Below are 26,863 nucleotides of genomic sequence, written 5' to 3'. Positions count from 1 at the left end.
ACTCGTGTGAACACCTGTGGGGCGGTTGAGAGACCGAAGCAAAGTGCCCTGAATGGGTACACCGTCCCGTCGAGGATGAAGCAGAGGTACTTCCTGGAGGATTGATGGACGGGTATCTGGAAATACGCATCCTTCAAATCCACTGAAAGCATGAAATCGTTCTCCCTGATGGAGTCGAGCACGGAACGCTCCGTCTCCATCTTGAACCGAGTCTGGCGAACGAAACGGTTCAAAGGAGAGAGATCTATCACCGGGCGCCAGCACCCCCCGTAGACTTTTCTCCACCAGGAAAAGGAGACTGTAGAAGCCCGGTGATTGATCCCTGACGATCTCTACAGCTCGTTTGCTCATCACGGTCTTGATCTCCTGTCGTAGAGCTACGTCCTTTGATGATCCCGGGACGTATGTTTGAAGATGGACCGGGGTGGAGGTGAGGGGTGGCTGAGATTCGAAGGGTAGTAGATATCCCTCCCGAAGGACTCGGCACTGTAGCGCTGCCATGTTGCCCAATGGCTCGCCAGGCACCCCCCCCCCCCTTCCGGCAGCAGGTGAGGGGGAACGCCGTCCCTAGCGCTTCCCGCCTTTCTTCGACTTCTTCCCAGTCCCCCCTCGTGAGAAGGAGGGATGGGAGGGGGCTGATGACAAACCTCCCTTAGCAGAAGTTGAAGTCAGAGTCTTCCTCGGGGCTTCGACGGGGCAACTGTCTTAGCAGCTGAGGAAGCGCTAGCCAAACACTTGGGTTTGGTCGCAGTAGCTTGAGGCTGCCCAGAAGCCTTTGAGACTGCCTGGTGTACTAAGCAGTCGCTGTCATCAGTGCGCCGCCTTTCCACCGCAGCGTCCACCATCTCTCCTGGGAAGAGAGAGGAGGAACTCCGCACTGGTCCGTTTCGTAGTCCAAGTGCCGCCTCACGCCCGGCCGACCTGGATACTCGGGTAAGGACTGCGTCCCTACAGCGAAGTACCAGGTTGGCCCACCGGTTTACCATCTGATGGGCAAGGAAGGAAATGGCCCTTCCTCCAGACTGGCAGTCTCTCCTGAAGCCGAGTCATCTTCAGGAGAAATACTCCCGGAGGTGGCTGCGACTTTCGACACTGTGAGGGACCACAGGTCTAACCAGGAGACGGCCTGGAAAGCTGCCATAGCGGTAGATTCCAGGCCTAGTGCCTCTTGCTCCGAGAACCAGAGGTTCTCTGACAGGAGCTGCTGCAGAGACACACCCGGCGAGGGGGGAGTGTCAGGTCTTCCTCTCCCGTACCTTCAACTTCCTCGGGTTACACCGGGAAGGGCGAGGCACCGAGGAGTGATCGTGAGGGGCGCGCCCTGCATGATCCCGTCACGACGCCGTATGTACCAGGCACAGTCTTAGGATCGACCAGGTCCTACACGCAAGTGACAGGAGGAGACCGAGAGGGGTCTGTCGCCGTTCCCCCCTCCTGAAGGGGGAGGGTCTCGAGAGTCGCTCTTGTTCGAGGGACTTGACGGTCCAACTCCACAAGATGCCGTCACTCCGGAGATCCAGAGGAACTTTGCCGAGGTTAGTGCGCTGATTCGTCAGCACAACGACCTCGAGGAAGGATCGCCGCTCCCACCTTCCGAGCCCACGTCCCGGCTCGAGTCGTTTTGGGGTCCGAAGAGGGAACCCAAACCGACGGTGGGTCTGCCGCGATCAGAGCTTGCCGACTCGTTCTAGACCAGGTGGAGTCTCTCGCCTCTGGACAGGAGGGTTTGCTGAAATCTGGCAGGTCATCCAAGCTACTTCCTCCTCCTCTACTGCGACAGCGGCGTTTCTACGTGCCCTCGGAGGATCCAATGCCACCCAAACAGGTGAACCCGGCATTAGCCTGGCTAACGCCGGGTTCACCTGTTTGGGTGGCATTGGATCCTCCGAGGGCACGTAGAAAGAACGCCGCTGTCGCAGTAGAGGAGGAGGAAGTAGCTTTGGATGGACGCAGATTTCAGCAAACCCTCCTGTCCAGAGGCGAGAGACTCCACCTGGTCTAGAACAGAGTCGGCAAGCTCTGATCGCGGCAGACCCACCGTCGGTTTGGGTTCCTTCTTCGGACCCCAAAACGACTCGAGCCGGGACGTGGGCTCGGAAGGTGGGAGCGGCGATCCTTCCCCGAGGTCGTTGTGCTGATGAATCAGCGCAATAACCTCGGCCAAGTTCCTCTGGATCTCCGGAGTGACGGCATCTTGTGGAGTTAGACCGTCAAGTCCCTCGAACAAGAGCGACTCTCGAGACCCTCCCCCTTCAGGAGGGGAACGGCGACAGACCCCTCTCGGTCTCCTCCTGTCACTTGCGTGTAGGACCTGGTCGATCCTAAGACTGTGCCTGGTACATACGGCGTCGTGACGGGATCATGCAGGGCGCGCCCCTCACGATCACTCCTCGGTGCCTCGCCCTTCCCGGTGTAACCCGAGGAAGTTGAAGGTACAGGAGAGGAAGACCTGACACTCCCCCCTCGCTCACCGGCAGAACCGGTGTGCTTGGAGGGCTGCAGGCAATCACCAAACCGCGGTGGGGATCGAGCTGCAGGCCTGGTCGCGCCGCTCCCCTGGGGAGAGCTGCTGGACCGAGAACAGCGGCTCCGATCTCATGCGTCAGATGAACTGCTGCTGGGGTCCCCCATTACTCGATCTTGCACTGTCGCGGTGAGACCAGTGCGTGTCCTCACGGCGCGTCGAACCACTGGCGCCAGCGATCGGGGGACCTCTTCCCAGCCTCAGCCCATGGCTGGTCTGGGACCGTCAGGTCAACCCAGGTAACCGGCTGGTTGCTATGAGAGCGGCCGCTGGCCTGGTCGAGAGTCCACCTGAGCGGTCCTACTCGCCAGCCTTACCGCCTCCCTGCGTCTAGTTCTTGGCTGCATGGCCACTAGTGGGTGACCATACACTCGGTACCTCTCGCGAACAAGAGGCAGAGACGGAACCTGGTGTAGCGGCAGAACCTCTAGCACCAGGCGAGGAAGTACCGGTGTTAGCCGGTACCCCTCTGGTCCCCGTCTTCTTCTTCCTTGCGGAAGGAGAGACAGGCCCTAATCCCGAAGGAGCAGGAGGACCAGCGGAAGGACCCCCCGTCCCACCTGAGTGGGACAGGCCCTGAGAAGTTCCCGAAGGAGCCTTCTTAGGAGGGGTGGAGGCAGCCTTCTTCTTCCACGGCTGGGGTACCCTTGGAAGTCGACAAAGGGGAAGAGGGCGGGGCTGCAGACGATGAAGACTACGATGAAGACAGCGATGACACCTTCCTCCTCTCCTTCTCTTCTTCATCAGCTTCCTCAGGACAGATGTGAGATCAGCCATCCAGGATGGAGCCGGGGCTGCTGTTGCCGAAGCAACAGGGCCCGGCTGCACCTGTCCGGACAGACCAGCGTCTGGGGCAGCAACACCATGGACTGGGATGACATCGGCAGGTACGGGAACAGCGGGAACAGCAGGAATGGCAGGAGCGGCAGGAACAGCAGGAAAGCCAGCACAGCATCAGCGCAAGTACGGCAGGTAGCACAGGTAGCCAGGCCAGGACGGAAGGGGCAGCAGCAGCCAGCGACATCCTGGATACCGGCGGCAAGTCCAGGGGCAAGCTCTTTGGGCAGCGGAAGTCCGGGGGAGGCAGCACGACAAAACCCAGGCGGCGGCGACACGCCCAATCCTCGGTACGGCAGCAATCGGCCCCTGCACGGAGGCTGTAGGAGTCACTGACATCACGTGGGGTATATACCAGGTGAGGAGGGGCGGCGTACCCTGGAGTAGAGATAGTGGTGGTGGTTGTGGTCACCACTCCCATGGGTGACCGTCCCAGACCCCTCCCCAAATGATGGAGCAGCCCCTGGATACTCGGCACGCCCTGCAGTCCCAATGACGCCCACACCTGTCCAAGGTCATCCCCACAGCAGAAGCACCTACGAAAGTAAGAGTCAGGTACACAGGAGGGGTTCCCCCTCGCACGGGGGGGGGGGAGACGAGCCCCACCCCAAACGAACGGAAGACCCCGAATACAACTGTACATCGGGGTACCGAGCGCCCTCCTCTATGCTCGACGGATCAGGCGAAGAGAAGGACCTCGATACACCCCCGAAGGGGAAGGTGCCATACGTGGGAGCTGAGCAGGGGGCAAGAAAGTAGATGAAGTATCGGTTACCAAAGGAGTCGCGGGAGAGTTTTCCGACGACTCCTTGGCGGCCTTCGCTTCTTCCTGCCCTCGTACAACCCCACTGCATCTCCGACCAATCAAATAGTATCACACAAGGCTCGGCCCGAGAGCATTCCCGCCCTCGGCACCGAGCGCAAAGGACATGAGGATCTATTTCGGGAAAGGACCTGAATTTTCCACATTTGCAGCCTCCCACCCCAGGGCACAGTCGCCGGTTGATGTGGGGGCGCGGAGATTGATCCAATCCTTGATCCATGATACACAATCACAATTATATGAAAAATCAAAAGCAGTAATTACAGTTTTACTTTCATACACAAACAAACCAGTAGTAGAATAAATCACAATAATCCAATAAAGCATACGACGATGAAGCGGGCAGAGCGCCATGGCGAGCACGTCCTCACACCACAAGGCCGAAAGCAAAAGTGGCTCTTCACCTCCCAGTCGCGCGGTGCGCGCACTGTCGGACAAGCAGTTAACTACCGAACTCCCTTGTTCGAAGCTTACGACCGTCCAGCTGCCGCTAGTTACCTTCCTATTGTAAAGGACCGATGGTTTGTATATCGTACCGGAACAAACGCACACACGAGAGACCATTGAACTTATATACATACACATTGGGTCAATTGGGTACGCATTGTGCAGACTGTACATTTTATGAAATGTTTTAAGATGATTTCTAAATTTATGTATGTAATGTTTTAGGACGATAATAAAAGTATGCAGACCATGTCCAAAATTTGTAAGACAATGATTACCTATATGTAAAAAGGTACATATTTTTCTGTCTGCGGCACGCAGTACATATACGTGCATTTTTCATATGTACAGTAGTACCACGAGATACGAAATTAATCCGTTACGAGGCGCCCTTCGTATCATGAGGTTTTCGTATCTTGGACCACATTTTACATGTAAAATGGCTAATCCGTTCCAAGCCCTCCAAAAACACCCCAGTAAATTTCATAATAAAGCTAAATTGACCTATAAACAATGAAATACTACAACAATTTGGACCATTCAATACCTAAATTAATAACAAATGCAAAAATAACCTGTAAATAAAGTGTATTTAGTGTACATGGTATACAAGAAATACCGTACGTAAAATGTGGAAGCTTACCTTTCGAGTGAGGCTATCTCCGAAAGTGGCGGCAGAGGAGGAGGAGGAGGACAAACGGCAGATACGTACGTACACTTAACTTTACGAAAACACATAAAAAAATGTAAGGAAAACATACATAAACTAAAATTTATGAAACACATTAACAAAACTGTAACACTTAACTTTACAAAAAACTAAAATTAAAAATTTTTTTTCTTTTTTTGATTTTTAACTTTTTTTTACTTTATGTAGGCTTTTTTTTTTTTTTTTTTTTTTTTACAGAATTTCAACTTCATTACCACTTTCAATGTTCTGTTTATCACTTGGTTCTTCCTTTTTGCTTTCAACTTTCTGTTTTTCATCACTTGGTTCTTCCTTTTTGCTTTCAACTTTCTGTTTTTTATCACTTGGTTCTTCCTTTTTGCTTACTCCTGCTAATGCTAAAGGCCTCTTTAAAAAATAACGATCCAAGGAAGATTGCTTCTCCCTACTTTTCACAATGTTCCTGAAACGACTTAGGCAAACGTCATCGAACTGCGCAAGCATACGACCTGTGTGAGCCTTTTCGGGGTGTCTTTTTTTTAATAAACGATTGCACTTTATGAAAAGCGGCTAGGACAACCTTAATTTCTGCCATTGTCATAGGGTCCTCCTCCTCTTCCTCGCCGCTGCTAGAGAATTCCTCTTGAATGACGTTATGTTGCATGGCCTCCAACTCCTTCAGGTCATCCGTCGTAAGCTCCTCTCAGTGCTCCTCGAGAAGGTCGTTGATGTCGTCCTCGTCACAACCAGCCCCATGAACTTGCCGAATGCAACGATCTCATCAAGATCTAGTTTCCAAAACAGTTTCGGGATCGCCAACTGTTTCAGACTCTGCAGCACCAGCTTCGCCCACGTCGAATCCCTCGAAGTCTCGGGCGGATACGGCATCAGGCCAGAGTTTCCTCCATGAGAAATTCAAGGTTCGCCTCGAAACCTCCTGCCAAGCTTGGTCGATGAGTCGGGTACAAATGATGATGTCGAAATGTTCCTTCCAAAATTGACGCAAGGTGAGGTTTGTGGTATCGGTGATGTCGAAACATCTCTTTAAAAGATGTTTCGTATACAGCTTCTTAAAGTTCGCTATCACTTGCTGGTCCACGGGCTGGAGGAGAGGGGTGGTGTTGGGCGGAAGAAAAAGAATCTTGACGAAGGAATACTCCGCTAGGATATCTTCCTCGAGGCCAGGAGGGTGGGGACGGACATTGTCCAACACTAGCAGACATTTCAGGGGGAGGCGCTTCTCTTCCAAAAATTTCTTCACTGTCGGGCCGAAACACAGATTTACCCACTCGGTGAACAAAAGCCTCGTTACCCAGGCTTTTGCATTAGCCCTCCACATCACTGGAAGCTTCTCCTTAAGCACTTTGTGGGCCTTGAAGGCTCGAGGAGTCTCGGAATGATAGACCAGTAGGGGCTTCACCTTGCAATCCCCACTGGGGTTCGAACAAAGTGCGACCGTAAGCCTGTCTTTCATAGGCTTATGCCCGGGTAGCTTCTTCTCTTCCTCCGTGATGTACGTCCGACAACGCATTTTTTTCCAAAAAAGGCCAGTCTCATCACAGTTGAAAACCTGCTGAGAACTGTAGCCTTCCTTGGTCATCATCTCGTCGAAAGTCTTCTTAAATGCTTCGGCCGCTTTCGTGTCTGAGCTGGCAGCCTCCCCATGAAGCACCACCGAATGGATGCCAGTTCGTTTACGGAATTTCTCGAACCAGCCATGCTAAGCCTTGAACTCTGGGGTTTGCGTTGAAGTCACTTCCCCTCCGTCGTCTTCCGCCTGCGCAATCAAATCGCCGAAAATAGCGCTGGCCTTGTGGGCGATTGCCGTCTCCGTTACCACATCGCCAGCGATTTCTTTGTCTTTTATCCAGACAAGAAGAAGCCTTTCCATCTCGTTGTGCACGTGGGTCCTCTTGCTGGACAAAATAGTGATGCCCTTCGATGGTGTAGCTGCTTTGATGGCATCCTTCTGTTTAAGGATGGTGCCTATTGTCGACGGATTACGGCCGTATTCCTTGGCGATCATCACACTCAATCGCATACCAGCTTTATACTTCTTGATGATCACCATCTTTGTCTCCAAAGAGAGCATGCACTTCTTTCCGTGAATTTCAACTTTCTTGGGACCCATGACTACGTTATCTTGTACGTAATTTACGTATAAGTACACAATAAAGTTTTCGCGCAACACGATAATAAGTATACTGCAACGAAATCACTAACGAATTTACGTTAATAAACGAAATCGTTGGACCAAACGAATACCGCGTGCGTACGATAACGATGCTGGTACGAAGTGGACTAGGTAGGCACGCCACCACGTATACATATGTACATAGATGCATGATGGGAGGGATGCTGTCCAATAGGAGAGAAGGATCTCATGGCAGTGACTAGCATCAGGAACTAATGGGAGAGCAGGAGGATGGTGGCGAGTCTACTAACGATGGCGGTGCGCGAGTTTCAAATTGTTATCGGTGGTTCGGGGGACTTTCAGAAACCTTTCGTATCTTGAAACTTTTCGTATGTAGAGCCGTTACATTTTTCGTATTGGCTTTCGTATCTCGAGTTTTTCATAAGTTGAGCCTTTCGTATCTCGAGGTACCACTGTACATAATAAGTATATTTTCGTGACAAAATGATATTGTTATAATACAATAAAGTTCATACATTATACCTGGCAGCAGATATATACATAGCTGGGACGACGGAGTCTTAGCTATGTATATATCTGACAGGTAAGTTCATTGTATGAAAATACATTTTTATGATGAAAATAGCTTTATTAATTTTCAAATATTACAGTTCTGTAATACTTTCATGTAAACACAGCATAATGTCAGTAACAAAATTGGGTTTTCTAAAAAGATGCTCTACCCAAACCAACTTTCCCCAAATAAACAATCATATGATACCGTGACGCCTTCTTAGAGCAGTATCCAAACGAAATGATACTTTAAAAATGCTCTTGGCTGTTGTCTGCACAGCAGCCAATCCAGGAGCAGCATTCATTTTCCTTGTCGCTCATTGGCTGTACACTTGGCGTTGATTGGTTGAACCCTGGCCCCATTTCACGGAGATGGAATTGTGGGTATCGCGCATCTAGTACCCAAGCAGCCTCACTGCGCAGAAAGTTACGGGTATATGCGAATGTAAGCGCTAAGCTCTTGTTTACGCATCAGCAAATATCTGTGCATCGTGCCGAAAATGGCCCCTAAAACGCACCCTGCTCCTTCTAAGGCTTCTGGCCATGAAGCTAAAAGAAAGAAGACCATAATGAAGCTCGACGAGAGGGTGAAACTTCTCGATATGTTGAAGGAGGGAAAAAGTTACGCCGCAGTCGGCTGCCATTTTTCAAAGGTGAATGAGAGCACAGTGAGAATAACATAAAGAAAAAAGAAAATGTCATAAGAAAAGTGTAAGTATGACATACTATGGCACCACACAGGCTGTGTCCACAGTGAGAGACAAAACCATCGTGAAAATGGAATCTGCACTCGTGTTCTGGGTCAAGGACTGCAGGAAGAAGAACGTGCCCCTTGACTCCAAGATCATACGCCAAAAAGCATGACAGCTCTACCAGCAGCTATCAACTCCTACTGCTTCACAAGGTGGTGAGGAAGAGGAAGCCGAAGCCGAAGATATAGAGGCACTGGAAGGCGATGAAGAATGGACATTGGAATTTTTGGGCTTTGAAGAACCAGCTCCTGAAGAGAAGAGAAGAGGAAGAGGAAGAAGAAGAGCCACAACCGGGACTGTCCTCAGCTCCCCAAGGATTTCAGGCGAGCAAAGGAAGGTTCCACCGGTTCCAGAAAAGGTTCCACCTAAAGTCTGTTTCCCTGCATGGGGAAGCTGCATCTGCAGACAAAGAGGCAGCTGCAAAATATCCAGAGGCCTTCATGAAAACAATAAAGGAGAGGATATCACCCAGAACATGTTCAATATGGAAGAAAACCGGCCTGTTCTGGAAAGAAAATGCCGTCCAGGACATACCTTATGAAAGATGAATCTAAAGCCTCTGGATTAAAGGCATAAAAGGACAGGGTGACCCTCCTGATGTGCGGGAATGCAGCTGGTTTTATGCTGAAACCAGGCCTCATTTACAAGGCTGCAAATCCCATGGCACTTAAGAACAATAACAAGGCATTACTGCCCGTCTTCTGGATGCATAATCCCAAGGCCTAGGTCACCAAAGTCCTTATGGAGCACTGGCTCCACCAGAGCTTTACTCCTCAAGTTAGGCAATACCTGGCCGATTTGGACATTAACTTCAAGGTCTTGCTCATAATGGACAACCACCCTATTGATCTTTATTTCAAGGGAGTCCAGCTTGAGTTCCTCCCTCCCAACACCACCTCTCTCCTCCAGCCTATGGGTCAGGGCGTCATCCGTGCCTTCAAGGTACTCTACACCGGGAACTCCCTCCAACATCTTGATGCAATGGACCGTGCCAGTGAATTTACGCTGAAAGATTATTGGCGTAAATTCATGATTCCCACATGTCTGTCTGTCATTGACTGGTCACTAAATGAGATGAAGGAGACCCTGAAAGCCTGCTAGAGTAAGTTGTGGCCAGACTGTGTCCATAATTATACAGGCTTTTTTCCTCAGAAAATCCAGCATTCGGCTATGAATAAGGCAATAATTCATGGTGGTGAGGGCTTTGACGATATCACTGAGGAAGAAGTTGGCACGCTCATTGATCCACTCTGACCCCCTGACAGACCAGGACTTGGAAGAGCTGATGAAGTCTGCCAGCGAGGAAGAAGAAACTCCAGGTTCAGGAAAGGAACAGGAGGAGGAGGAGGGTCTGACTTTGGAACGCCTGTCCCAAGTTAAAAAAATGATAAATGACCTCCAGGAGTTTGTTGCAACATGGGATCCTTATATGGAACGCTCCTTCAAGTTTTCTAATATTCTTGATACAGCATTGGAACCCTATAATCAAGCCCTCACCACCATGAAGAAGCAACAGCAGCAGCTGCCAATCACAATGTTTATCATACGAACAAAGAAGGACCCTCCAAAGCCTCCCGAATCGCCTGAAGTAGTGCCTCCTGAATCGCCCGAGTCACTGCCTCCCAAAGTGCCTCCTGAAGGTGAAGAGGCGCCCTCAGAGGATATGTAACTCCTCTACTTAGCTGTGCAGTCATATCTTCATCATCATTCATCAGACTGCACGGCTAATTCATCATCATCTTCTTTATTCAACATTCATCACTGGTGAGTACCCTATTTACATATGTTGTACTAGTGTAAATTAATTGTTTAATGTTCATACATATTTTGTTCTTTCTATCTTTTATGATTTTACATACAACTGCTTCCTTTGTAAAAAAAAAAAAAAAAAAAAAAACTGGACCTCTTACATAGTAATTGTATGAAAGAAAACGTGCATGACTGAATACTTATGGGGGGACTGGATTATTTTCATATATGTAACTAATTCATGCAGTACGTACATAGGTATTTATATCCATAAAATGTATGATTTACTTTAAAACAGTATCAATAATATTTCAAAGATTAATATGAACCACAATAGGACGATATTTTAATGTATATTTGATGTAGGATGATCTTTTCAGGGATACTTTGGTGTTTCCACATTCAGGATAGGAGTTTATAAGCATTTTTAGAGGGGGTTCTAAACATTCGTGGATTCTAACTATACATGGGGGTGTCTGGTACGCATTTCCTGCAAATATATATATATATATATATATATCTATATATATATATATATATATATATATATATATATATATACATATATATATATATATATATATATATATATAATATATGTATAGAATATATATAAATATATATATATATATATATATATATATATATATATATATATATATATATATATATAGATATCTATATATATTAGATATATATATATATATATATATATATATATATATATATATATATATATATATAGATATATATAGATATATATATATATATAAGTATAGTAATATATATATATATATATATATATATATATATATATATATATATATATATATATATATATATAATATATATATATATATATATATATATACAGGCAGTCCCTGGGTTATGACGGGGGTTCCGTTCTTGAGATGCATGTAAGCCGAAAATTGTTGTAAGCCAGAACATTGTCAAAAATTATAAGAAAATCTTACTTTTAATGCTTTGGGTGCATTGAAAACCATGTAAACTGCATTCTTATTGCATTTTTCATCAAAAAACCTTCAAATATTGATTATTTTGCATTTTTGGAGTCATATTTCTTCTGCCAGATCAGCGTTGTAGGCGTCGTAACCCTGGAAAATAATTTATGATACAAACAGAATTGACAAAGCGTTGTAACTTTCGGTAATGTCGTAAGCCGAACCCATCGTAAGCTGCGGGGGACTGGCCTGTTAGGATAATATATGATCTATTATTTATATATAATATATATATAGATAATATATAATATATATATCCTATACATATAATCTCAATCTCTAAATCTGCTCTATATCTATATATTATTATATATATATGATATATATATATTATTATATATAATATATATATTAATATAAATATAATATAAATATAAATAGAGGGAGAGGAGAGAGAGAAAGGAGAAAATAGATTAGAGAGAGAATAATTAGAGGATATAAGAGAAAGACGAGAGAGAGAGAGATGAAGGAGGGAGGGGGGGGGGGGGGGAGAGGGAGGAGGGGGAGGAAGCGAGAGACGAGAGAGAGAGAGAGAGAGAGAGGTAACATATTTTCTATTTTATACACATAAAATATCATATTTCAATTCTTATTCCTATAAGAACATATTATATAATCAAAGAAACAATTATAAATAAATAAAAAAGGAATTACATGAAAAAAAAAAAAATTAAATCTGCGAACTTACTTGGCTGGCTTGCTCGGAATATACATCTTAAAGGGGCAGCGGCCCTTAAATGGGACAAGCTGTTCATCAACAGTGAGATGGGGCCCTGGGGAGTAATTCTTCCGACAATTAGCCACCACATGATCGAAGACTTTTCGAATTGGGGCAAGGCGATCTGTCCCTTGCTCGCTCCGTTCTGGTGGCTGAATCGTCAAAACAAATAACTCTCGTCAGCAGGGTGAAACGATGCTCGCTCATTGTACACCTATACAAAGGATTGCCCTCTGGAATGTCCCACATGTCACTTGTTGTGGCGTGATTGTCTGACCTCACTGCCGACATTATCAGGATCCCAATGAACGCCTTCAGTTCCCTCAGGTCCATGTCCCTGAGGGCAACATTGTCCTTATGACGATAATTACTCCTCAAAAGGGCTAGTTGCTCATTGGAATGCACAACAATCTCTGCTAGCATGTGATCAGACAAGAAGAGCGAGAAAATGTCGCTCACTCTTACCACCCCTGCGGTGGCATCAGTGGGACCCCCTGGTTCAATCCTTGACATAAACAAAGGGGGGAGGGAGGCTTTGGGATCTCTCCACCACCTGGTCCCATCACAAGCCTCAACAACTTCAGCTCCAATGCGGTGTATAGGAGCTCCCCAGGCTGGCTGGAGGTCACCCCTCCTCCTCTTCCTGCTCCTAATCTCGACCGGGGAGAGCATGTCCTCATCCCGAGAGGTTGAGGGTCCAGGTGTAGCCTCCTCTTCCCTCTCCTCATCTCCCTCTAACTCAGTTTGTCCCTGATTCGGGTCATCCATATCCTCTTCTTCCACAAAGATGGCGAATGCCTCCTCCTCCTTGCCCTCAGACTGAACCTCCAAGTTGTCCTCAACGTCACTTTCAAATTGAATCAGAAGTGTGTTGATAGCATCTTCACCTAGAGGTCTCTGTGTCTTTGAGGCCATAACTGAAAAAAAGCAAAACAACATCCAAAAGAGTACTTGAAGGAAACTCTGACATATGACCATATATGAGCATCTCAGCCAATGCCCCAGGCAAGCACTTGATAAACACACCATCCTCCCACATATTCCGATAAAATTCAAAACTATACTAATTAGTTATATAAAATAAACACTGTCCTACATGAACTTAGTTATTATAACTTTGTTTTTTGCAAAAAAAAAAAAAAAAATTTAGCAATCGAACGGAATCGGACCATATGGCAACTAGGGCATCTAAGCCAATGCCCCAGGCATGCATGCGATAAAACACACCATCCTCCCACATATTCCAATAATAAAACAAAACTATACTAATTAATTATTAATAAACACTGTCCTACATCAATTTAGTTATTATAACTGTTTTTTTCTGAAAAAAAAAAAATGTGGCACTCGAACGGAATCGGACCATATGGCAACTCAGGGCCACATCTCAGCCAATGCCCCGGGCATGCATGCAATAAAACATACCATCCTCCCAACAATAAAACAAAACATATACTAGCATGAACACTATTCAATATGCAAGGTTTACCTAATAACTTTGCTTTTGCCAAAAAAAAAAAAAAAAAAAAAAAAAAAGCGGCACTCGAAGCATCTCAGCCACTTCCGAGGGCAAGCACTTGATACGCACAACATCCTACAACATTTACCAATATCACAAAACTATACTAATTAGCTATTATGTACACTGTCCTACATGAATTCAGTACGTAATAACTTTGCTTTTTGCAAAAAAAACACAGAAAATGGCACTCGAAGGGGACTGGACCATATGGCCATATAAGGCATGTAAGCCATGATCAAAGGCATTCATGTGATAGATACATCATCCTCCGACATACTCCAACATTACAAAACACTATTAGCATGAATACTGTTCAATATCATAATTTTTTAAAGTAAATTGTATTTTTCCTAACTATACAAACCTGAGGTCCTTTACATTTATGCCCACCTCATGCCACCCCTCAATCTGAACCTGGGCGAAAAGGCAAATTGGAGTGTTTACATCCTGGCAGGCAGGTAGGTACACAGTATTTACTGCCTAACCACCTTGTTCAAGAATTTAACGGCCGTAATTCCAGCTACGCCAAAAGTAAGTCCTCATGTAAAGGACCTCAGGTTTGTATAGTTAGGAAAAATACAATTTACTTTAAAAAATTATGATTTGTTCCTACACGATGTACAAACCCTTAGTTCTTTACATCAGGAAGACTCATTGATTGGTGGGAGAAATCTGAGTGAGCCTCTAGAACTGACTGGAGTTCTGCACACCTGGGCTATTCCTCCTGGCCGTAAAAGCGAGGAGGAGTACCTTGCCTCTGACAACTTGATCGGAGTATAGGAGCTGCATGATCAAGAGTCAGACTTCTGGGCCTTTTCGAAATGATTGAGGAATTGTAACTCGTCCGAAAATGGGCTGTGAAAAATATTTAGAGTCGGAGGCATTAATGCAAAGTTCTGGGAAGGGTTTGCATTATTGCTAGTCTCCTTCTTCCCCTTGCTAGAGGAATGAGCGGGATTGCATCTATGATTCTGATAAGAAACATAGAAAGGAAGCTCTATGTGTAAGCTTACCGCATTAATCGCCTGACCTGTGAGCAGACCCAAAGGAAAAAGATATATTAGTCACAATGAAACCTCATCTACCTTCCTGTCTGACATATTCTTCAGAGTGATGAAATGTAGCTATCCACTAGACTATCCAACTGCAGAGAAGTCTCTCGCGGTCTCTTAAGACTCGGAGAAAGACGAGTCACCGGACACTTCTTCAATGGTAGTCCGCAGTGGAAAAGACACCGACACTCCATGATGGGTGTTGATCTTTAATGGGTACTGCAACACGCCAATAGGACAAAGTAATGAATGATCTTTATCAACCAATACAAAGTCCACAGCATAGCTCATGATGGACTCGGATTCTTCAACAGATGCCAACTGACTGGGCTCGGTAGTCAGTACGGTGCCACGCATCTGAGACATAGTCACAACATGAAACCTGCCTTTTGAAGGGTTATGCTGATAACAACCATACAATTCGTCTATCTCGTTCGCCACCGATGTTGGGAGAAGAGATGATCATTCTCTCAATGCATGCACACATCAGACGATAGTCAATTGCCTTCTAGAGACCGAGGTCCATGATGGCAAGACAGAAGTTCTCAAAGTAGCTGAATCCCAACTAAGGAGAAACAATACTATATGATAGTGAAAGACTAAAGTGAATGCGGACCTATGTCTTCACAGCTGAATCAAGAGAAGTAAATTCTCAAGATTCTCAACGAGAAAAAGTCCCATCGATGACACCAACCAGTTGTTTTACAGAGGACTGAAAAGCTAAAGTGCTATTTCATTGCTGTTTGGTGAGAAAGTCGGAGTTTGCAATGACAGCGGAGCATCTTTTCAGTAATGAAACACAGGATTGTACTGCCTGAAGAACGCTTCTGATGGGCTGGATCAGGGAGGACATTTCTATTTACCTTGGAAGCAGAGCTGGCGGAGGGAGGGGAACAGGCGAAGTCTTCCATTATTCATTTACAATTCGGGTGAACAAAGAAAAATTGCACACCTTACAAATTTCTAAATGTCCTTTAGAAGATAAACTCAGATTGTCTGAAGAATATCATTCTTCATCATTGCAGCGGCAGGTGTGATGTGTGGAAGACTAGGCTACAGACTTCTGTTACCATGAGGTAAACAGATAGATGATCTTACCTTACAGACCTTACATCCTGTTCGGGTTGCCCCAGGTCCCTCAGTGTGAGGCACCTCTAATGTCTACCAGAGAGTTGCTAGTACATCTTCCGGTATATTTTGCACCTTCCAATCTTGGATGGTCTGGGATGCAGCTTAGATATTTGTCGGGCTTATTCTTAAGCACAGCTACACTCACTCTGATATATTCCGCAGATGAGCTGGCAACGCATTGAATAGACGCTGCATTATCAATGCTGGTGCGTAGTGGATTAATGTCCTGTGTGCTTTCCTTATTTTTCCTAGTATAGTTTTGGGCACTATTAATCTACCTCTGCTTGCTCTTTCTGATATTTTTAGCTCCATGATGTTTTCGACTATTCCTTCTATCTGTTTCCATGCCTGAATCATCATGTAGCGTTCTCTTCTCCTTTCTAGACTATATAATTTTAAGGATTGTAGTCTTTCCCAGTAGTCAAGATCCTTAACTTCTTCTATTCTAGCTGTAAAGGACCTTTGTACACTCCCTATTTGTGCAATATCCTTTTGATAGTGTGGGACCATATCATATTGTAATATTCAAGTGGACTACAAACTATGTTTTATAAAGCATAATCATGTGTTCAGCTTTTTTTGTTTGAAGTGCCGTAACAACATTCCCATTTTTGCTTTACATTTTGCCAACAGAATTGCTATTTGATCATTGCATAAGATGTTCCTATTCATCATCACACCAAGGTCTTTAACTGCTTCCTTATTTGTGATTATCCCCTATATTCATATAGCTTTCCTTCTCTGTCTCCATAATTTATTGATTCAAATTTATCAGAGTTAAATACCATCCTATTTACCTCTGCCCAATCATATACTTTGTTAAGGTCTCTTTGTAGCGCGTTCCTATCTTCATCATATGTAATTTCTCTACTTATTCTTGTATCATCGGCGAAACTACTCACTACCGAGTCCTTAACATTACTGTCTATGTCTGCAATCATAATAACAAACAGTAATGCAGCTAACACCGTACCTTGTGGCACACCGGATATTACCTTAGCTTCATCCGATTTCTCATCGTTTGCAATAACTATCTGTTTTCTGTTGTGTAAAAATTCTTTTAACCATCTTCCTACTTTATCCACTATATTACAATTTTCTTCGCTAATATATTATGGTCTACCTTGTCAAAAGCTTTTGCAAAGTCTAGATAAACCACATCTGTTTCATTTCCGCTTTTCATATTTTTGTATATGTTCTCACAGTGGACTAACAGTTGGGTTTGTGTACTTTTTCCGGATACGAAACCATGTTGTCCTTTATTAAACAAATTATTTTTTATTAAATGTTTCATAATATTTTTCATTACCCTTTCATACACTTTCATAATATGTGATGTTAGACTCACAGGCCTATAATTACTTGCCTCTAGTCTTGATCCACTTTTGAAAGTAGGGGTAATATATGCTAATTTGTGCTCATCATAAATCTTGCCTGTATCTACACTTTGTCTTAATAATATTGCAAGTGGCTTTGCGATAGAATGAACTACTTTCTTTAACAAAATAGCAGGGACACCATCAGGCCCGGCTGCAGCTCCAATTTTAATTTCATTAATAGCCTGCACAATATCAGCTTCATTAATATCTATGTCTGCTAAATATTCACTATTTTCATCCCTTACTTCTATATCATTATCTTCATTATCAATTCTAGGGGTGAATTCTCTCTTATATTGTTCTGCCAATATGTTAAATATTTCCTTTTTCTCATTCGTTAATCTCCCTTCAATTCTTAGAGGGCCTATTTCTATTCTTCTTTTATTCATCTTTTTCGCATATGTGTATAATAGTTTTGGGTTTTCCTTGATATTTACTAGGTTTTTTCTTCCAAGTTATGTTTTTCATTTTCTTTTGATTGTATAATCTTTTGTTCTGCATTTTCTGTCTTACTTTTTAGTTCTATCACTTTCCATGCATTTTTTTTCTTTTGCAAGACCTTTTTTCCACTTTCTGATTTTCTGGAACAAGATCCTTCTGTCTCTTGGTATGCATGACTGATGTTTACTTTTCTTCTTCGGTATATATTTATCCACTATTTTCTCTAATATTTTATATAATATCTCCGTATTTACCTTTATATCATCACTTACGAAAATGTTATCCCAATCTTTGTTTAATTCTTCATTTATTTCTGACCATTTTATATTTTTACTGTAGAAGTTGTATTTTCCATATCCTTCCCACTTTTTCATTTCTTGCTTATCTCTGTTTTCACTTGCTTTGGAATGGACTGTTAATTCTATGACATTATGGTCTGAAATACTCGCATTATAAACTATTATTTCTTTAACATAATTCACCTCGTTCACAATTACTAGGTCTAGAGTATTTTCCTTTCTTGTTGGCAGGTGATTTATTTGTTGAATGTTGTATTCTAGTAGCATATCTAATAGCTTTCCGAATTGCCTCTTATCTTCTGCACTATTATTACTCTCTTTTTTATATGTATAAATACAAACACAATCTCCTATTCGTTCTTTCCAGTCTACGAAAGGAAAGTTAAAGTCTCGGATAGGAGAATAGTCCAGTCCTTATGATTTCTACATATATCATCCAATGTTTCTATTATTATGTCAAACTCTTTAGTATTAGGGGGTCTATATATTACTATGTTCATTAATTTTTCAGATTCAAATTCTACTGCTATTAGTTCACATTCTGAGTTACTATATTTCTCATATATTTTTCCTTGTTTTTTGTCTTTCCCATAGATAGCAGTTCCCCCTTGATTCCTATTTTTTCTATCTGATCTATAAGTTTGGAACCCTTTTATTTGATCATCATTCCCAGTCTCTTGGGAATACCAGGTTTCACTTATATTCATTATATCTATTTTATTTTCAACTTGGGTTAGTTCTTCCAAGTACTCTATTTTTCTTTTTGAGTTACTCGTAACTAAACCCTGCGCATTCATCACTATGATGGTTTGCATGTTTTCTCTTTCATTTAATATGGGTAATAATAAGGATTTTCCCACGTCTCTTTCCTGTTCTGGTATGTTGTTCTTTTCTTCATTTCCAGAAATTCTGACATTAAAAAATCCAACTTTTCCATAATATTTGATCTTCCTTCATCATAATTATTAATTTTGTGTCTGAATCTGCAATTTTCTCCGTATCTGCAATATCCTCTTGCATACTAAATACAGTTATTATCTCTTGAGTAGTATCTTGGAGCTGAGGCTTTGAAATTTTTTGCTGACATCTCTGCATATCTCGTTGATGGCTTGCTTTTTTCTTTTACCTGATATTCTTTATTCCTCTCATTATTTGAGAGAGAGAGAGGAGAGGCTGTGCCGGTGATCGCTTGGAGAGAGAGAGAGAGAGAGAGAGAGAGAGAGAGATTGAGTGTGTATCAGTTTGCCTACCACTTTGGCTTGATGCTTATCAAATGAAATACGAGATTCTTATCTCGTAACTATATATATATATATATATATATATATATATAATATATATATATATATATATATATTTCTGGCTCAGCCTGTGTCGCTCCGTGAAATAGGTTCCTTTAGCACTATTTCTAAGGTAAAATATTGCTATAATACCAGAGAAAAGCTAAATTGGAAATGCCAGATTATTCTGGCTTGCTCACCTTTATTATAAGGTGTCGGTATGGTTTCTGGGGCAATTGAAACCACTACCACAGGTCCTTTTCCATTTAGTCTCTTCCTTCTTCAAATAACCTCAACTAGAGAGGAGCCGACCTAAAGCTCACTACCCGCTACCGCTACGGCTAGCGCCCCTCACGTCTACGCTGCACAGTTTTTCTTTGCTGTGATGTGTTCTCTTGTTTTGGAAACCCTTTTTTACCATCATGGACGTCAAGCTGTTACTGCATCCAAGTTAAGTACTGCTATTAATAGTTGACACTATTTAGGGGCTGCCCTTGGCACGTTTAACCGAATTATTTGGGTTTTTATGAGTCGGCGACCCATGCAGCACCGGCCCCGCGCCACCACAGCGGCTCACTCCTTCGTGTTTGGAATAGAAAAATGTGCCTTAGTCAACATACAAAAAGGCAAAGTAACGAGAACTGAAGGGATAAAGCTACCAGATGGGAGCAACATCAAACACATAGATGAGACAGGATACAAATACCTGGGAATAATGGAATGAGGGGATATAAAACACCAAGAGATGAAGGACACGATCAGGAAAGAATATATGCAGAGACTCAAGGCGATACTCAAGTCAAAACTCAATGCCGGAAATATGATAAAAGCCATAAACACATGGGCAGTGCCAGTAATCAGATACAGCACAGGAATAGTGGAATGGACGAAGGCAGAACTCCGCAACATAGACCAGAAAACTAGGAAACATATGACAATACACAAAGCACTACACCCAAGCCAAGAGCAAATACGGACAGACTATACATAACACGAAAGGAAGGAGGGAGAGGACTACTAAGTATAGAGGACTGCGACCAACATCGAGAATAGAGCACTGGGGGGGGGGCAATATCTGAAAACCAGTGAAGATGAGTGGCTCAAGAGTGCATGGGAAGAAGGACTGATAAAAGTAGACGAAGACCCAGAAATATACAGAGACAGGAGAATGACAAACAGAACAGAGGAATGGCACAAGAAACCAATGCACGGACAATACATGAGACAGACTAAAGAACTGGCCAGCGATGACAAGTGGCAATGGTTACAGAGGGGAGAGCTCAAGAAGGAAACTGAAGGAATGATAACTGTGGCACAAGATCAGGCCCTAAGAACCAGATATATCCAAAGAACGATAGAAGGAAATAACATCTCTCCCATATGTAGGAAGTGCAATACGAAAAATGAAACCATAAACCACCAGTACAAAAAGGGGCATGATTCAGTAGCAAAAGCCCTCCACTGGAGCCTGTGCAAGAAACATCAGCTATCTTGCAGTAATAAGCGGTACGAGCACCAATCTGGAGGAGTGATAGAAAATGATCAGGCAAAGATTCTCTGGGACTATGCTATCAGAACAGATAGGGTGATACATGCAAAATCAAGAAGAAAGTATCACTCATTGATGTCGCAATACCATGGGACATCAGAGTTGAAGAGAAAGGGAAAAAAATGGATAAGTATCAAGACCTGAAAATAGGAATAAGAAGGATATGGGATATGCCAGCGGAAATTGTACCCATAATCATAGGAACACTAGGCACGATCCCAAGATCCCTGAAAAAGAATCTGGAAAAACTAGAGGCTGAAGTAACTCCAGGACTCATGCAAAAGAGTGTGATCCTAGAAACGGCGCACATAGTAAGAAGAGTGATGGACTCTTAAGGAGGCAGGATGCAACCCGGAACCCCACACTATAAATGCCACCCAGTCGAATTGAAGGACTGTGATAAAGCAAAAAAAAATAATAATAATAATAATAATAATAATAACAATAATAATTTCAAATGAAAATTCTTCCCTTTGTCTTTTTCTGTATCTATTTCCTGACCTTCTCTCAACCCCAGAGACACTTGGAGTTCAGGAAGCTGTCAAATATGTCAAGTAATGTGACAGGGGAGGGGAGGGGAACAATGCCATATAATGGTCACCGATTTTAATGGTTTTTATACAATCTCTCTCTCTCTCTCTCAAGTTTATTATTGATATTTTCCAATAATAATATACTATAATATGTATAATAATACTATAACTGTAATTACAAAATTCATGTGTGAGTAGTATTTTAAATACAATAATCTTTCCATTTCACTCTTTTAAATACTGTAAGGACAACTCTCTCTCTCTCTCTCAATCTCTCTCTCTCTCTCTCTCTCTCTCTGCTGCAAGTGTTAGAAGTACGTATGTATGTATGTATGTATATACCTTTAAGGGTACTAATGTTTAGGATTACTCTGAAATTATATTAATACAATCTCTAAGATTAATACAGTAATATGATAATAATTTAAGGTAAATTTGATGCAGGATGTTACATAAGGTATTCATTTGGTGTTTCTATTTCTTCATTCTCTCTCTCTCTCTCTCTCTCTCTCTCTCTCTCCTCTCTCTCTCTCTCTCTCTCTCTCTCTCTCAGCAAAAGAACTGATAGACAGACAAACAGATAATTGTTCAGTCCTCTCTTGCCCTCTTCTCTGGAAAAGATATATGTATTTATGGGAGGGGAAGAAGTATTGCCTATAGAAGTTCAATTCAATCTTTTGATATTGTAAGGAGTTATTTCCAGTTCTTCTCCTCCTCTCTCTCTCTCTCTCCTCTCTCTCTCTCTCTCGTCTCTCTCTCCTCTCTCTTTCTCTCTCTCCCCTCTCTCCCATCTCTTCTCCTCTCCTCTCTCCTCCTCCTCTCTCTTATTGGCTGTTTATATATTTCTAAAGGTAAAATGTTTCAGAAGACTTTGAAATGATATTAATAATACCAATTCAATGGTATATTTGATGTAGGATAATACTTTAAGTATACATTTTGTATTTGAACTTTCAAGATAGGCAGATGTGGGCATTTTTAGAGGGGAGTTCTAACTATTTGCGGGTTTGAGCTATTCACGGGGATGCCCGGTACCCACCCCCTAAGAAAGAGAGGGGGAACATTATACTGCTGTGATCACAATCACCACTGTTAGTCTGTAAAATATAGGAAATATGATATAAAGTAATAAGGATACTCCTCTCGCATCCAAGAGCACCAACCTCCGAAATGAGAGGAGATCCCCCAAACACCAATATCACATGCTCCTTCTTCTACCTTCGTCCGATAGCTACAGAAAGGATGAAGGAGAAGAGGAATTCCCAGAAACAAAAGACAAACCTCTGAAGCTGCCCTCGGTAATTCCCAAAGCATAAGCGTAAATTTTGGATGAATACATGTCTCGACCTCACGTTAAATACATGTCTCATCCTCATGTTAAAGGGCGAAAGTATGTAATAATAAAGATGTTGGCATACCTTTGCCGCCGACCCTTAACACAAAGTAGAAAGGTGGCTATCGAGGCTATCGCAAAAAGTGGGTCTACATATTAATGATTAAATTAAATCAATCATCAAACACAGTATATATATATATTTATCAAAAAATTTAAAAATTAAAGATCCCACCGGGAAAATTATCAACGGCCAGCCAGCAAGAGCTCACAAAAACACGTCTTCATTCAAAGACGGCCGAAGACGGCCAAAAGGAAAGTGGAGTGTTTACATCCGGGCAGGCTGGCCTACCCGCCTGCCACACGGCAGTTACTTCCTAACCGCCTTGTTCAAGAATTTAACAGGCGTAATTAATTCCTCATGTAAAGGACTGAGGGTTTATATATAGTGTAGGAACAAATGCGAGGTTTACCTAAAAACTTTGCTTTTTGCAAAAAAACTAGAAATTGGCACTCGAAGGAAAATGGACCATATGGTGATACAGTGGTCCCCCCGTATTCGCGGGGGATGCGTACCAGACCCCTCCGTGAATAGTTAGAACCCGTGAATAGTTGGAACTCCTATAAAAATGCTTAAAACCTCCTATTTCGTTAGTTAAAACTCAAGAAAAAAAACTAAAAATTTTCATACCTGGTTTTTTTAATAGTTTTATCACAAATAGTGCATTTTATGATGAAATTGATTAAAAAAAACCCAGGAATTTGTGCTCATTTCTCAGAAAAATACCACAAATAATGCAGGGAAATGTTCCTGAGAGAAATCAGCGAGTTTGTGAGTCCGCGAATACGGGGGTCCACTGTATCCATGGCATGTCAGCCACTTCGAAGGTCACGCATGACATAGGTACACCATCCATCCAGACTTTCCAACACAACAAAGACACATGACTATGCACACTGTTCATTGAGAAATTATGTAATAACTTTGATTTTCGATCACCTACCTGTTAAAGGTGCGTGCAGGTTGACCTCTGCCCGAGCGATTCTCAGAAAAGGGGGAAGCACTTGAAGCAGATCTAGGCAGCTCCCCACAAGATCGCAGCTTGCAGACGAGTGACCGCCTGCAGGTTGATCACACCCAGATTAGACACGGGCAATAATTTATGGGAAAAAACATGTTTTTTGAAATACGCCTCAAGTCGCGCGTGACCTGTCCCACCTATCCAGGGTTAAGGGCAATGATGAGGTACACCATCTGTTGGGCAGTCACCACAGGACTCAGGGAAAACGTGTCCACAGATCTGTGGGCAACATCCTTTAGATAGAAAGAGGTGAATGTGGACTGGTGTAACCAAGTACCAGTGCTCAGTACACTATGTATAGCCAAGTTCTTTTTGAAATCCAGAGAGGGACCAATACCCCTAACGTCATGCGCTCTAGCCTGCACAGATGTGGTGGCGGAATCATCAAGAGTCAAGTATGCCTGTCTGATGGCTTCCCGTATCCAAAAAGAGATAGTATTCTTCGACACCCTTTTCTTTGTACATCCTGTGCTAACAAAAAGTCTGCGGAAGCCTGGCCTAAGGTGCCGTGTTCTTTTAAGATAGCATCGCAGGGTAGGCACTAGAAATTATCCTATTGTTAAGACCGAAGGTTTGTTCGCATATGAACAACTGGTAATATAGTAAAATCACTGTTATTTTCTACGTATATCACAGGCAGTCCCCGATTATCAGCGGGGGTTCCATTCCCGGCAGGGTGCTGATAAGCGAAAACTGCCATTAACCAAAACTTGGCGATTTAGGGCATTTATGCCAAGTTTCAGTTCATGCCCCCTCTGTTAGGTATGTTATGGCACCATAACTCAATTATCAGCACCATATGGCGTCGATAACCAAAACTTCGCCTATTATGGTGCCCCAAATCTCTGAGTTTATGGCACTAACCGGTTTGCCATTAACCAAGTCCGCCGATAACCGGGGACTGCCTGTATTTGCATATTCAAGAAATAATTCCATACCATAGAAAATTACATTTTTATAATAAAATAAAGTGTTAATTATAGTTACTCATTAATTATATAGCTAAGAGTTTCACTCACCTGCAAGTTAAATTCCAAAATTCATGGGTCGCACTAAGTTTTTGTTCTGTTTTGGCTAGGTAACAATGCCCTGGCCCCTGCAGAAGAAGAATCAAGCTTGGTCTACGCAGGTGGGTCCGAGCCATGGCTCGGTACCTGCTCTCGCCCCATGCCACCACTGCCATGGCGGGGAGAAGCCTACCCTTCCATGACTTAGGTGCTCATCATACATTCGGAGATGCTCACGAACGAGACTCCGACATGGTCCCTGTCCCTAGAGCAGCGCCCTTGGGAGCAGAGGCTGGAGAACAAACCTTGGTTTGAACTCCAGAGGCTCTCGAGACCCTGGTCCCTGGGACAGCGTCTCAGTTCCCACTTAGAACCAGCGAGAGAGCCAACTGCTTCCTCCCTGAAGGGAGGAGGCAGACCCTCAGAAGTCTTGAGGTGAAAGTTCTTCGGGGGCCGGAGAAGCTACCTTCTCCTTCTTAGGCAGTGAAGCCTTCAAAGGGGGAGGTGAGGAGGCAACACACGACGAAGAGAACAAAGACGAAGCTAAAGACGACGACACCTTCTTGGATCTCCTCTTCTTCTTCGCCTTCCTCTTCGACAGCTTCCACAGTAGAGTTGTCCGTGCTCCCCAAGGAGTGGCAGAAGACTCATCAGGTCTAGGAGCTGGTACATGAGCAGGAACAGGTGCAGGTAAAGAGGCAGGAACGGAAGGAGGTGTCATCTCTGTCATGACCAGGGGAGACAGAGGGAGGTAACCCTTGGGGCAGGTAGTGGTGCCACATCAAAACCAGGAAGGGGAGGCACTGCAGAGACAGGAGCTGGAAACTGGTAAGCTGCTAAGTGTGGTCTGGTCCCCATTACTACTGTAGGTGATACGTTTGTAGGGTGATAAGACCAGACAAGGTGAAGAACGCGTAGTAGCTGGGCAACGTTACTGTGGTGATGGTGGAGATGACATCTGTATACATTACTGCGCTGCTGGCACCTCTATTTTGGTGTGGCAGCAAAGCCTGGATTGACGAAGTGCCAGCTAGTCCCAATTAAGTCGACACTTGCTCTAAGCCTGATACCTCACCTGTGGAAGCAAAAATTTGGTTCATTGGGGAATCGCCCTCAATCCGAAGGTGTACCTTTGAAGTGGAGGGGGACAAACCCTTCTTCCCTCTCCGACTCATAAGAAGGGGAAGAAGAAGCGGAAGCCTCCCCTGAATAAAGGGGTGACAGCAAGTGCGGGACAATATGGGAAAGAGGTAGGAAGAGGTAAAGTAAGGTGCCGTTGGTGTAGTGGGAGGGGTATTACCACCCGTCACAGTTTTAATACTACTGATATACTTCCTCCTCCATGCAAACTTCCCCCACTGTGTTGCGGACCAAACAAAACACTCCGCACACATATCATCCGGATTACACTCATGCCCCAGGCATGATGAGCAAAGGGCATGAGGATCAATTTCCATCGAGGCACAGATTTTGCCACACCTCCTACCCTCTACCCAGGGCAGCACTGGCTGGGAGCAGAGGACACAGGCTGTTGCAATTCATGGGTTTGCATTATGATATCAAAATTTCACAAACCCACTATCAAAACAAAAAAACACTCACAAATAGTATAAAAAGGAAAAATCCCATCTGGAATGAAAAGAAATCAGCAATAACAGTCAGGCAGAGAGCGGTCAAGAACACGTCTATCCACAAAGACGGCTGAAATCAATTTGGAACGTTTCACATCCGGTCTGGTGGAGGGACGACAAACCACCGGACCATTAGTTAACGACTGAACTGCCTTGTTAAAAGATTTCAGCGGCCGTGTCCAGGTTACGCTTTCAGTAAATACTATTGCAAAGAACCAAGAGTTTGTATATTGCATAGGAACAAAAGAGCTTTCTAGTCAAATCCCTTAGAAAGATAAAATGCATAGGTCAAAAGGAGGTCCAGGCAACCACTTTAAGGGGTGCAGCGATCAGAAAATTTTGAGGAAATTTTTCAAATTTTAGTTAATGATGGATTTA

The 26,863-nt window shown here is 43.7% G+C and overlaps 1 protein-coding gene across 1 annotated transcript in view; it reads right to left on the bottom strand.

The window, feature by feature from the left end:
* Positions 1 to 26,863, bottom strand: part of LOC135204649 (tigger transposable element-derived protein 1-like) — a gene marked incomplete at its 5' end in the record, with an annotated part of 265,628 nt that overhangs the window by 188,418 nt on the left and 50,347 nt on the right. Inside the window, 1 exon segment of the mRNA XM_064234797.1 lies at positions 12,217 to 13,163. Coding sequence (XP_064090867.1) covers positions 12,325 to 13,163 — 839 coding nt within the window. The 3' untranslated portion in view covers positions 12,217 to 12,324.

Source organism: Macrobrachium nipponense, chromosome 47 (genome assembly GCF_015104395.2).
Source record: "Macrobrachium nipponense isolate FS-2020 chromosome 47, ASM1510439v2, whole genome shotgun sequence".
In the NCBI taxonomy this organism is placed as follows: domain Eukaryota; kingdom Metazoa; phylum Arthropoda; class Malacostraca; order Decapoda; family Palaemonidae; genus Macrobrachium; species Macrobrachium nipponense.
The sequence above is the reverse complement of the archived record's forward strand: the minus strand, read 5'-3'. Positions and strand labels throughout refer to the sequence as shown.